The 15,201-nt window shown below is 35.2% G+C and overlaps 1 protein-coding gene across 1 annotated transcript; it reads left to right on the forward strand.

Annotated features, from left to right (window-relative positions):
* Positions 1-7,475: 7,475 nt before the first annotated feature.
* Positions 7,476-8,141, forward strand: LOC145045893 (putative mitochondrial protein AtMg00860). Its single transcript, XM_078994183.1, has one exon. It carries the CDS (start codon positions 7,476-7,478, stop codon positions 8,139-8,141), a length of 666 nt encoding a protein of 221 aa, XP_078850309.1.
* Positions 8,142-15,201: the final 7,060 nt, after the last annotated feature.

The raw sequence follows: 15,201 nt of genomic DNA on the forward strand, positions 1-15,201 counted from the left end.
CATTCATGAATGTTGCAGCAAACAATTACTTATGTCTAATACACTTTAGACAATCCATACACCAATTCACGACAATCTTCTTTCATATCTACTTCCAACATATGAACGACTGTGGCCTGTTTTGAATAATTTGATTGTTCTGGACCAATTTAATTATTCGGGAAGTCAAAACATGCAAGGTGAGACACAAGAATAATAGTAATCCCATATAGCCTCAAACCTTTGACTATAAATAAAACACCTTTTATTTAACATCATATCGATTACTCATTATTTGTTGCTTCGAGTAATCAACATCTTGCTTGAATTAAAACACATGTCCCATGCTCTTAGCATGCACACAATGTTTACCTATGGTTCTTACTTTGTGAAATAGATCAAATGAATACATTTCCAATCATACTCATTTCACAACTCCCAATCCATATCACAAGTGTAATAATATCAAATTCTTGCCACTTATAGAATATGTTAGATTCTAACATTTTATGCAATGATCCTTTTTTAATGTCACTGCACTAACGTCACAATGACTATTGCCAATGAAATTACAAAGTTCTCTATGATTGTGACAATACAATTCCATAGATGTGATGTCTCTAACTCAAAGTACATTCCTTTGAACATCCTTTTGCATAAAATTTCTAATTTAGACATAGACTTTGAACATCCAACTTCCAATATGGAAACATTTCCATATTTTCCATATGACAACTTATTCTTAATAGAATCTTTTTTATTCATAATAATGTCGATATGCTCCATCGAATATCACACTTCCAACTACTCACAAGCGACCAATCCCCATCGAGCATTGGATCGTCCTTTGATAGTTGTTTAATTATCTTGGTCAAAACCGATTCTAGTCCTTTTTCCCTCTAAATGTGTTAGACATTTGGAAAATTTTAGAACGGTCAAATATTATAGCAATTGCAATCGATCCTATACCCGAAGTGTATGGGACACGATGCATAATGTGTTACATAAAGATATGATACTTTATCAATCTTCTACAATAATATTTAATGTGTCACGTTCTCACAATTCGAACTATGAAGAGGAATACCGTAATCATAATCGAAATTTAAGAACACACTATGTATCTTTGACCAAAAAATATTAAAATTGCACAACATAAGCCTTTAGATTTGAAATGAAGCATAATATTCTCTCCCATAATTATAGCAAAACAACCTTTCAACCCTTGCGACTTTGCAAAGTATAACTCTTGTTTTCTATAATTAATATTGCTAACTTGCAATACTTGCCATAATAATCATACAATCATAACATTTATGCTCCCACTATCATGATGATTATTATAACCATAACACTTATGCTCCCACTAGCTTTCACATGTATTCAGAAACAACTTAACTTTCAAAAAAACAATACCTATTAGATTTGTTAAGTTCATGTTTCTAATACCTAATGCTTTGATAATCTTTTATCAAGGCTATACACCTTTACTTTAGATAGCTCATATTTATGTCTAAACAATTAAGACTAATTGCCAAATTTCACAATTCGAATCATGGAAAGTGATACCGTAACCATAATTGAATTCGAGAATCCAATTTTCACAATCACTATCTTCTCAAAATCTCTTTTTAGTGAAAGCATTTCATCACAGTCATTTTCATGAAGGACGGCATCTTATGACACTTAGATTTTAATGGTGTATGTGTTTCTATCCATGTGAATTTGTTAAAAACAAGTTTTGCAACAATTTCAAACTCATATGGACCGAACTTTCTTAATCTTGATTTCTTGCCCTATGGAAACACGGCTGCCCACCATATCTTCCAAGTAGTTAAGCAGCTCACCCATTCCTATCAATGTACTTTTCATTGAATAAGGCCCTTGGCCTTTATGCATTCAAATGAGAACTCTGAGAACTCACATGCATAATTAACTCGATTGGAACGACACAAAAACAAGATAATGTCAATACGATAGGTTGTAAACCTCAAGTCGCGTGCTAGTGATGATCGATAAGGTTTATTTTGATTTGTTCTTGAAACCTTTCAAGACCATTAAGACTCCCACTGACTCCTTGTCATATAAGATTCTATTGTCAATAAAACATTTCTTCACAACCAAATATTCAAGAGTTAGTGTAGTTTTTATCAAGACAAAACACTTTACAAAATTCGTCCTAGCTGATCTTTATCTTATCCAAGACATCACAACTTTCCAATTTCAAATGTGCAAGAATAAGAAAACTTTTTCCATATTCTACATTTGATGAGTGTTATAAACCTTCTTAAGATTTGTCACTCAGTGTCACAACCTTAACTTTAATACTTGTTTTGGAACAAAGTATGATTGACTTCGTGATTTAACCATTTCTTCAATTCTTGATTCCTCTTCTGAGACATACAATTGTACTAAGACTTACTTAGAGGATCAATGAGATATGGTTCTTAATCATTAATACTTATCATAAAATATAATAAAAGGTACTCTTCCTTCTTTTTAGAATAGAGAAACTTTTATCTTTCTAACTACTTGATTCTTGTTATTCGTTCTGCTATTGATTTGAATTTTTCCAATCAATTCAGAATTACACTTAATATTATAAGTATAATCGTATTTACTAAACCTTTAGTAAATCATGACAAATATCTTTGTTACTCTTGCGGTGGACTCGATCAACACACAACTTTGTGTACTCGATCTCCTAGTCCTTCACTTGACACTTTGTCAACGAATTAGTCTAATTTCCAAATATCAAATTTCTCATTCATCATGCAACCAAGTTGCATGATTCAAAGTTTATGTCCAATTGAAACTTGGGTGATGAGAAACTCTGCCTATTCGGCAAATTCTCGACATTTCCACAAACAACATAATTAAGAATCACATCCACTCGTTGTATAAATATACGAACATCAATTTTTCATAATGATTTCATTGCAACAAAATAAATAAATAAATAAATGAGTCGAACCAAAATTTATTGTATTTATAAAAATAGCGGAAAACATTTGTCCTTATAATGCAAAATCAACTGAAAACTATGTAGTGGAAAGGAAAAATTCCTAACAACTCTATCATAACTTTCTAAGCTCAAAATCTAATCTTCAAATCCATGCGATCGAGATCTGTTTCTTCGTGATTAGACTCATCTTGCTCTTTCATCAAGCTTCCTCTCTTTTCACTTATCCTGCAAAACACTCAAGTGTAATCTTATCACATTATATATCAATGAATAGGAACTTAATGGAGTTAGATAGTGGATTTTACCTGAAGCACAGTCATACTCTTTGACTCTCCCATCTTCTGGACTCTTCAGGCTCTTAGGGCAGACTTGTATCCAACGCCATTTCTCTTGGCAGCAAATGCAGGTCGGTTCTCCTACAACATCCTCGGAAGCATGGTTGGTTGACTTTCCCATCAAATATGCTCCATTGCTTTGCCAAACCATTTCTGATTCAGCAGCAATGAGTATGTAAGTTAGGTCAATGAGGTTTGCATCATGATCCATCATATAATACTTTCTTTTGAAATCATAATATGATTCAGGGAGTGACTGTAGAACCCAGCCTATAGCCAACTCATCAGGGAATGATGCACCCAACATTATCAACCTATCGATGTGTGATTTCATTCCTAGAACATGGGCACACACGCGTCTACCATCTTCATGTTTCATTTCCAATAGGTATTTGGTGACATTGAACCTTTAAATTCTTCGATCTTGTGGGTTAGGGAGAATAATTGGAGGATGTGGAGGATGTGAAGCATGATTTCTTGTTCCTCGATCGAATCGTGGAACATCATCTTCATGTGGAATGCTTGTTCCACGGGATTTGGGAAGACCATAGTTGTCGTACTTTGACATCTACAAAACGGGAGAAAAAATAAATTCAAGTTAGTTGATAGATTTAGTCCTTAATAAATCACCCAAATGAGATATCAAGGCTAGGACCCAGCACAATATGCTACAACCTAGAAAAGGGATGTCGTAATCTAGTTGCAAAATATTTGAAGGTAAGTGAATGACGATTCACTAATTTCCACCATGAAGAAACGAAAAAGAAATTTATGTTTTAAATCTATGAAAACTCCTAGATGATTTGAGATTCATTGAACCTTTTCAATGGCATGTTTAAATCTCGATATGCCCCTCTAGTTTGTGACTGGGATGCCGAGGATCACAAATCGGGTGTGAATAACCATGCAAACTTACATGGTGCCCCCACATGTTACAGTCACCTATTTGATGTGACGGTAAACCACACACGCTCCACCAAACTATGAAAAACATTAAGTCACCCTTTGCTACCTTTGCTTAGAACCATTTAGTGTGCCGGTAATCCACACACGCTCCACTAACTTCTTCCCAAGGGCACAAAGTGTAATTTCATGGAATTGCATCAATTCACTTTTTCCTAAGTAACTAAGATTGGGTATTTGTAAAACATTTAGTTACTTTTGTACATCATTATACTTATAATGGAAGGTTTCAGTCCTATCTTACACGTTCGGCTAACGACCCTCCACTAGTCAAGAGTGCGGTGGGTAAGAGTAGATACCTATTCAATCGCCATTTTATAGGCAATTTCCTTAAACACCCCTTATAGACCAGCTTCATGAATGAGTCCTACTAACGGTAAGACTGACTTTTACTCATACATATATATAATGTTAGATTTTAATGTTATATATAGTATAGGGTGTATTTTACACTTTTAAAATACTAGGTGGTCAAATTTAACAATTATACTTTAAATTGTAAACCAAAACTTTATGGATTTATTAAATCTCCTTTAATTATACACCTTAATTAATTAATAAAACCATAAGGGTGTGATTTGAACTTTTTCAAAACAATACTAGGGTTTTAGAATTTAACATTCCTAAATTAAACTTTTAATCAACTTTTAAATTCCAAAACTTGAAGGCAAGTTTTGAAACATTTAAAAACATTAGGGTTTAGAATTTACATATTTCAAAATCAAACCTTTTAATCAAAATTTAAATTCCAAAACTTGAGGGCAAGTTTCGAAACCTTTTCAAAACATTTGGGTTTCAACTATTTAAACTTCAAAAAAAAAATTTGAGTTCAAATTCAAACTATAAAACCTAAAGGGGAAAAATTGAAACTTTTCGTAACACAAGGATCAAATAACAAATAATATAAATTAAACAATTAAATTTCATCATTATCTATATTTGACCGAATCTCATAAGATAATTACCAAATAAATTAAATAATGCATATTTATCATATAAGGAAAGTATTATTTAAAAGATTTTTGAAATTATCTTTTGTTTTATGAAGGATAATCACCCAAATATAATAAAAATCGCATTTTGTCATAAAAATACGTTTTTGGTATTAATCCTTCAGCAAAACAGCAAGAAATCCCGATATTCCCTTTGTCCGACCCTTGGACTCGCCGAGTCAGACAGACTTGCCGAGTTCATCCACTGACTCGCCGAGTCAAGTCGGGCAGAGGCCAAAAAATCGATTTTCAGCTTGAACAAACATACAAGGCATCAATACAATAGAAACCAATCTAGGCTCTGATACCACTGATGGATTTTGGCCATAAGAAGATCCTATGTGCTCATACAAACCATAATGCTTGGATCTAGGTTTCTCTGTTGTACATGCAATTCATCCAAGACTATAAACACTAGATCTAGTATATGATAATCAATATAACATATGAATTAGGGTTTAGATCATACCTTGATTGTTATGTAGCAATAACAATCTCAAATCCTTCTTGTATTGACTTTATAAAGCTTAGAGTTACAAATGCCACTCCTCTAATGGTTCACAAACACCAAGAGCAAGAGGATGAAGAGGAGAAGAGAAGGAGGCTGCCCAAAACGTGTGGAAACCCTAACCAATTAGTTCACAACGTTTTGGGGGCTTAAGGGTCCTTTAAATAGTGAGGCTATTAGGGTTATCTAACAAGGAAACCCTAATTTGGTGTCTTAAGCCCTAAGCAACCCATGAACTCCTTTCTTAAAGACATTGGATGATTTCTAATGGGTTTCCCCATAGAATTCGTCCAACCTTATAATATAAGGTAATCCATAGCCTAATTCCAATTATCTTATAATTACAATTCCAGTCCCTTAAGTTTAATTAATCTCTCTTAGCCACAAACTTATTTCTTATTCATTCTTGACTAATATTAATTAGACAGTATGATTTCTCCTTTAATATATTATTCTTATAATATATTAATAAATCATATTTAATCTTTTCTCTCCGTAATTCATCCTATCAAGTTGCTTAGGTGAAGGCAACCCAAAAGGACCATGCACCATCGGGTCAAGTACATACCAAAATAGTTATGGACTTAGACACTAATTCAATACTTATCACTTCTTCTCCCTCTTGTCTGCAACATTCTTTGGGTTGGCTTCTCCTAAGACCTTATGGATTACGGGCTATATCCATAAGCAACCGGTTAAAATTTTGTTTGATGCAGGGAGCACCCACAGTATTATTCAAACCCGATTGGTTGCTGCGCTCAAGCTCTACCAAGAAGCAATTCCATCATTCCCGATAATGGTTGGAAGTGGAGTTTACTTGCACAGCAATGGTTTCCGCCCTAATTTGGAAATACAACTCCAAAAAGAAATATTTTCCATTCTTGTTTTTTTACCATCGAAGGGTGCAGACGTCATATTAGGGGTGGCCTGGCTCAGTTCACTGGGCCCAATTCTTGTAGAGTTATCAATTCCCCAAATTACTTTTTATAAAGGGCCCAACACAGGTACCCCCAAAGGAGAACCACTCTCTACACATGGATCACCTACACACATCCAATCCTTAAAACACAAACAAACCAACGCTTCGATCCTAGCCAACTGCCAGTTCCCAAAAATGACTTGAATCACCCTGATGCCACCATTACCGATTTACTTCACACTTACAAGGACATCTTCAGGACACCCACTTCCTTACCTCCAAATCGCTCACAATTCCACCACATACCCACATTACCCACAGCTACCCCGGTGAACGTCAAACCGTACCGCTACCCCTATTATCAAAAACAGATCATCACAACACTAATCAAACAAATGTTGACTAATGGCATTATCAAACCGAGCCATAACCCGTACTCATCACCGGTCCTTTTAGTGCGTAAAAAGACGGTACATGGAGATTTTGCATCGACTACAGGGCACTCAATGCCATCACAGTTAAAGACAGGTTCCCAATACCAACGGTGGATGAGCTTCTCGATTAAATACATGGAGCCACCGTCTTTTCCAAAATTGAACTTCGTGCAGGATACCACCAGATTCGTGTCGCTTCGGAGGACACTCACAAGACAGCATTTTGTACAATCGACATAAATTATGAATTTCTCCTAACGCCCTTCGGGCTCTCCAATGCGCCATCCAATTTTCAATCAACAATGAATGAATTATTCTGAGATGTGCTACGACAACATGTGCTCGTTTTCTTTGATGACATTCTTTTGTATAGAACCTCTATGTATCATCATTACCACCACCTGGAGCAAGTCTTCCTTACATTGGCACAACATCGATTTCATGCCAAACTTTCCAAATGCACCTTTGTCACCACCTCTATCAATTACCTTGGCCATATTATCTCAGCAGCAGGCGTTCAAGCTGACATGGACAAGCTTCAAGCAATCCAAAATTGGCCACCACCTACGAATTTCACCATTTTACATGGCTTCCTTGGATTCACCGGATACTATCGATGCTTCGTACGAAGCTACGCTACAATTGCAGTTGGCCTTACCGACCTCCTCCGTAAGCCGACATTCCAATGGACAATGGAAGTTGGATCATCCTTTCACCAGCTCAAGGCTTCCAACATCGCTATTGGTGCCATTCTATCACAACAGGATTGCCCAATTGCCTTCTTCAACAAAAAGTTTTGCCACCGCATGCAATCAGCTTCAACTTATGTGCATGAACTTTATGCCATCACCGATGCAGTTAAAAAATCGAGGCAACACTTGATCAGAAGACACTTTCGCATCTACACCGACCAATGTAGCCTCAGCGTTTTCTATCACAAGTGCTTCAAACTCCAGAACAATATAAGTGGGCGAAAAAACTTTTTGGGTATGATTTCAAAATCCTCTACAAACCCGGGAAAGACAACCATGTGGCAGATGCCCTAAGTAGAATCGAACAACCCCTCCTCCTGGCACTTTCTACAACTGATCCTACTTGGATACACGAACTTAAAGCATTCTACTCCACCAGAGAAGGTCAAGCCCTGGTTTAAAAGCTACTCACCACATCATCCAAACCAAATCAATTCCGAGTCCGAGAGGGCCTTCTATACAACCAACAACGAATGTATATTGCAGCAGGGTATCTAGTTCGACAAAATCTACTACACGAGTCCCATGCTACTCCACTTGGTTGTCACTCAGGGGTTCTTCCCACGATGCGCTGCCTATCCGCAACATTTCTCTGGCCTATGGTCAAAACAGATGTCACCAACTTTATGTCTATGTGCAGTTTTCCAAAAAGTAAAACCACCAACTCACAAACCCTATGGCTTGCTACAACACCTTCTTATCCTACAGGCGGTCTGGAGTGACCTTTCCATGGACTTCATAACACACCTTCTGGTCTCATCGGGCAAAACCGCAATATGGGTAATTGTTGACTGATTCTCTAAATTCACTCACTTTATTTCACTTCCCTCTCACTTTGGTGCAGTTTCTCTGGCAACCCTATTTTTAAAACATATTTACAAACTTTACGACCTACCCAAAAGTATCGTCTTAGATCATGACCCTATGAGATCATTTTGGCGAGAACTCTTCAAGCAACCGGGCACACACCTTCATTATTCCACAACCTATCACCCACAGTCTAATGGTTAAACTGAGGTGGTTAACTAGTGTCTTCAAAATTATCTTTGTTCCTTCACCAGTTGTCACACCCCGCTAAAGCGGAAACGCAAGATATGACAATGATAACGGTTTCATTGCAAAAGATAAAGATACATCACCACAACAGTATTTAAAAGTTTACAACCAATAGCTTAAAAAGAAACAAAGTACAAGTTTTCCAAAATAACATTGTTCATAATATAACTTGATAATAGCTTCAACACGATGCAGCATGCTCTATGATGATGAATCTTTATATCCACTTACTAATTATTTCCTGAAAAAGCATGTAAAACGAGCGTCAACTATGAAAATAGTTGGTGAGTTCACAAGTTTATAAAATCGAGCTTGAAATAAGGCTTTTCGTAAATACAAGTACATTGCTTTAATGAGAAACAAAGTTGATTGCGATAATTGATAAACGAGTTCATTGCCATAATAAATAACAAGTTTATTGCTATAATGAGTAACAAGTTTCGTTGCTAAAATAAGTATTCAAGTTTCATTGCTAAAATAAGTATACAAGTGCCGTTGCTAACATGGGAATAGAAGTTTCGTATGTGCATAAAGAATAGTATGTGCATCAAGTTTCCATTCATGAGTTCACAACCCAAGCCTAATGACCGAATCGTGCCATATTGACTACTATGTGTATCGCAAACATAGTGTATAAAATGGTAAAATGCACTCAAGCGAATCGTGCGAGTGAGGAGTTGTCTACCTCCTGATAGCGCTATCCATAATAACCATAGACTCAAAAGAGTCAATAGGTTGTGTCTAGAGATTCCAGGGACTTAACCGCGATACTGTCCTCATGAATTAAAGTAACATACACATACAGACGAAATATAGCAACCAAGTTTCATACAAGTCAAAATAAATACAACGAACATAAAAATAGTTTAGGACATGCTTTTCCACCCCCAAAACATTTAAAAAACCGAAAATAGTGGAGTACGTGAATACTCACAATGTTTCGAGTAGATACAAGTAGTGCCTCGGAATGCACCAACGTCTTACTACCGAGATCCTACGACATCAAACACACACTAGTGAGTTTACATGCTGAAATCTAATGATAATATACTAAACTCTAGATATAGTGAAATGTCAATTTATGTTTTAGTATTAGATTTTATATTAATTGGTTACACTTTTTTTTGAAATAATAAAATTCTACAAATCGTGGGATTAATTACAACTTTGGAATATTAATTTTCCAGATTTAGTAATATAAATTAAAGGTATTTCTACACATTTAAAAGTGTTTTATATTCCTAAAAATGTAAAATATTATCAAAAAGTTTCCAAAAATTGTCAAACCTTGTATTTTCATTGTAAATACAATAGAGGTTTTCCAGAAAATAGCATTCAAAGGATAAAAATTCTCAAACTTTTTATTTTACTGTTACTACACATTACTAACCTTGGAAAAAATATAAAAATGGATTTCCAAGCTGTTTAATTATATTTTATGATTTTTGAGCATTTATTCCAATAAAAATTGAAATAAATAGAAAACAGTTTCCAAAATTATCCAAAACTTTTATTTAACTGTTATTATACGTAACTAGGCTGGGAAAAATATAAAAGATATTTTTCAGTAGGTATTTCTATTTTTCCTTGTTTTATTCCTTTAAATAATCATTAATTGAAGAAATAATATTAAACAGTTAAAATAAATTACCAAAAATTTTTGTAACATCATTTACAGTATCAGTAACTTGGGAAAAATACCAAAAGTGGTTTTCATCTTGTATAATCTGGTTTTGAGTATTTATGTGTATTTAAGTGTATTTAAGTGTAATTAACTTTAGAAATTAAGAGAAAAAATAGTTTACAGTGGAGAAAAATCCTCAAAAGTTTTATGTAACCTCCTACTGTACAACATGATGTTCTGATAAATTTTCATGAATTTTGGATAACCAGAACTATTTTTCCTATTTTTAGACCATTTAAATTACCAAAAATTGGGAAAAATATTAAGGCATAATGAAAAATGTTGAAATTATTTTTCTGAGTCACCCATAACAGGTAAGGTATGCGAAAATTGTTAGATACAATTTGCACACTCTCTAAAATGGTTTTGTGATTTATTATATCCTAACAAAAGAAAATCGGAAATCATACCAAACAGCAACAAAAATTGATGAAATTTAGTGAGGACTCATTAGTCACCATAGGGGTCATCCGTGAATTTATTTCGGATTTATTGACCATCGAAAGTATTTTATGTGATTTATGTCCTTGGTTTCTAGCAATAATTTTAATAAATCAAAGAAATAATAAAAGCTTTTGGTATTTTACAGATTATTAGATGCATGTGAGGGTTTTCAAAAGGAAAAACATTCAAAATTTATTCGGAAGGGAAATAGGGGTATTGAACCCAAACAAGTTAAGAAATGTTGCATGCAATGGTGCATGAGATGTAAATGTGGAAGAAGTTCATGAATTTGTGTAGCCGATTCAGTGGGGTTTTAAGCCACGAAATTTCAGCCATCATTCACTGGATATGTTAAGTTTTTAAAGTATTTTTCCCCAGATTTATGGTTGGGTTTAAGGCCATTGATCATGCAAGGCAAAAATGGTGATCACAGAAAAAGAGCTGTTTGCGCAACCATTTGGTAAAACTTGCAAAAAATCCGATATTTAATATTTTACAGTGAGACCAATTGGGTTTGAAAATTAACTCGTGGAACTATCAAATACAAAAATAATATCAGGAGTTGGTTAAGAAATGACCGAGTTATGGTCGTTCAAACCTGAACAATGTAATCTGGCAAATTGCATGTTTGCTTTGAGTGCATTCTTAGGATATTTTGACAAGAACATCATGCATGCCTTTGTTAAGGTCCGATTTCTAGCACATGCATGGAGTGAATGAGCATCCAAGATGTACTAGAAATGGTTTAAATGCTTATGATCATGCAAGAACACAAAAGAAATGGAGAAGAGGATGTAATACTCGGTTTTGATGTCACATGAACATATGTGCATCTTTTTCACTCCTTGCATGGGTTTGATCCCGGATTTTCACCATCTCAAACACATGCATTGTGTTATGGTGAGAATCCACAAACCACAGGGGAAAAATAAGGATTTCTAGCCATGGAAAGGCATAGAACCCGAAAAGAAGAGAAAACTATGAAGAAGAGGAAGTAAAATCGTGAAACTATGATAGAGGATTCTGTTGTTTACCTTGGTTTTGATCTTGAGAGAAGCAAGAAAACCTCAAGGATTGCTTAATCTCGAAATTATGGCAGAGAATGGAGGATTTTCTGATGTGTAGGAGTGGTCTTGGAAGTGGGAGAGTTTTCTTGGAGAAGGAGTGTGAGGTGGAGTGTGTAGGTGGTTCAAATGAGGTGTAATGATGGGTTTTAAGGCATGGGGGAGAGGGAAAAGCCTAATGGACGAAAATTTAAGAGAGATATGGTATTTTTATTGGCATTTGATCAAATAATAATAGCCTCCCTTGAATTTTTATAAATCCAGCTTTTAAATTTTATAAAACTCAAACATTTTCATAATCTCCTAAGATTTTAATTATTGGGTTTTGTTGAGGTATTTACACTTGGTAACGACTTCCAAAAATTATATTTGTTAAACTAATTTATATAATGATAACCTATCATTTAATTTTTTTTTATAAAAGAATCAATTTATCATAATTCAACAATTTTAACAAGGATTCATAATATGTGCTTGTAAGAATTTGATATTCATGGATTTTACTTTTGGTTCACATTTCGAATAATGAAGTGTATGAATTTGCCATCAACTTTATAGTTGGTTCATATTATGATCTAATTTTTGTTCATATTAGCTTGTGATACTTAACCTTGTTAAGCATCAATTTGTTCCAATATGAAATTTTTAGGGTTTTTGGAATATTGTTTGATATTCACCATCACATTGAAGCATAATTAGAATACTTTAATTTATTTTTAGGGTTTTATACCCTTTTTCAATTGTAACAAAGTTTGAAGTTTCATTCTAATTATAGCATTGGTATTTACTATTGTAGTTAAGCAACTTACTAGAATCGTAAGTGTCAAGTATATTAATCCTAGATCTTAGTTGGATCCTAGTTTACGCAAGGTTTTGACCTAATCTATAGTACTAGGCCATGCATGTGGTGCATGAATGGTTTTTATAAAGATGCATGAGTCCGAGAATGACCTAAATTGACAGTTGTCACAGTATCCCCCACTTAAAAAGAATTTCGTCCCGAAATTCATTCTATGTCATTGCTTGTCATCACATGGGAAAAGTTGTGGATATTTTTCCTTCATAAAGTCCTCACGCTCCCAGGTGTACTCCGGCCCGTGTTTTGAGTTCCATCTAACTTTTACAATGGGGATCTTACTTCGCTTAAGTTGTTTAACCTCCCTGTCAAGGATTTCTATCGGTTCCTCAACGAAGTTTAGCTTATCATTGATCTTAATTTCCTCCAGGGGTACTATCAATGCTTCGTCGGCTAGACATTTCTTAAGATTAGAGACGTGGAATGTGTCATGAATGGCGCTTAACTCTTGATGCAATTGAAGTTCATAAGCTAACGGACCAATCCTTTCAATGATTTCAAAGGGTCCAACATATCTCGGGCTTAGTTTTCCTTTCTTACCAAAACGTACAATCCCTTTCCAAGGCGACACTTTTAAAAGTACGTTGTCTCCTACTTGGAATTCTAATAGTTTTTGACGATTATCCGCATAACTTTTTTGACGATCTCTAGCAGCTTTAAGCCTATCCGAAATTCGACCTGTCTGTGAGGCGGTAGACTGGGCAATTCCTCCGGAAACACCTCAGGATAGTTTTGAACCACTGGAATCTCCTTGAGTTGCTTAGCTTCAGGTTTTCTTTCTAGCACGTGGGCCATGAATGCAATACAATTCTTCTTCAGGTATTTGTGAATCTTCATACTTGATACTATGTTTAAACTTCTTCTTGGCTTCTCACCGTGTATGATAAGGGTTTCTCCATTAGGGAGAGGCACTCTAGTGACTTTCTCGTAACAACCAATGTCCGCTTTATTTTTGGATAACCAATCCATTCCTACTATCACATCAAAACTACCTAGCTCTATAGGAATTAGGTCAATGCTAAAGAGTTTATCAGCTAAATTCATAGTACAACCAGGAATTATATCATTAGCCCTAATTTCATACCCATCAGCAAGTTCAATAGCATAAGCATTCCTCATCTTTCTCAATTTCAAGTCAATCAATGGTCTAAATGCTAAAGAAACGAAATTCCTATCTGCTCCTGCATCGAATATTACACATGTAAAGTGATTGTTTAGGAGGAACGTACCTGTAATCACATCAGGGTTTTGACGAGCTTCTTCTGCACCAATCACAAAGGCTACACCTCTTGGCCGCCCACCTTGATTTCCTTGAAATTTTGCCTAGTTTCGCCTTGTCCATTGTTACCAGGCCCCCTGTTTAGTTTGGGACAAGCATTGCGGAGGTGATTGTGACATCCCCAAAATCACGGCCAGAAAAGACCGATTTTGTTTATGCTTTGTAAAAATCAGAGTACTTCATTTTATAAAAGGTTGCGGAATTTGTTCCCAGAAAAACACGATAAATACGTTATTAAAACATTTTCGAAGAAATGTATTTTTATTCATCTTAAAACGTTTGGGATGTCATCGTTAATACAGAAACATAAGCATAAACAGAACTTACATTTATTTACACTAGTGATCTACATCTCTTTAATTCTCTCAGTGCAAAGTGACTTCGTATCAACACCTGTGATATAAATAAACTGAGTGGGTCAAGTTGGGAAACCTGGTGAGTACATAGGGTTTTCAACCCACAATAATATAGTTATTATGTTTAAACAATCAAACACTCAACCCAATTACCCATCCCCATTATCTTCTTTTAGTCTTCCCTAAAGATATTATCTCAAGGGTCTTCTCCTATATGATTGTTCCTACGAACTTTACCTAAGGATCATCGCCAATATTGCATAGACAATACTATTCCGGGGATTACTCCCTCAATATGTGTCTAGCAAGATTTAGGGTATCATCGCATGATTACACAGCCAAAACATCACATGGACTTGTAAATCATGATAAGGGTTAGTCTATCATAACATGAATACGTAGCCACAACATCGCCTGGACTCGTAATTCATAATATGGGTTAGACTATCATCGCATGAATACGTAGCCACAACATCGCCTGGACTCGTAATTCATAATATGGGTTAGACTATCATCGCATGAATACGTAGCCACAACATCGCCTGGACTCGTAATTCATAATAAGGGTTAGACTATCATCGCATGAATACGTAGCCACAACATCGCCTGGACTCG

Source organism: Lactuca saligna, chromosome 5 (genome assembly GCF_052625555.1).
Source record: "Lactuca saligna cultivar CGN05327 chromosome 5, ASM5262555v1, whole genome shotgun sequence".
In the NCBI taxonomy this organism is placed as follows: domain Eukaryota; kingdom Viridiplantae; phylum Streptophyta; class Magnoliopsida; order Asterales; family Asteraceae; genus Lactuca; species Lactuca saligna.

What these genes read in the sequence shown, in the direction of transcription:
- LOC145045893 (XM_078994183.1), top strand. Translation starts at nt 7,476, where the DNA reads ATGTATCATCATTACCACCACCTGGAGCAAGTCTTCCTTACATTGGCA.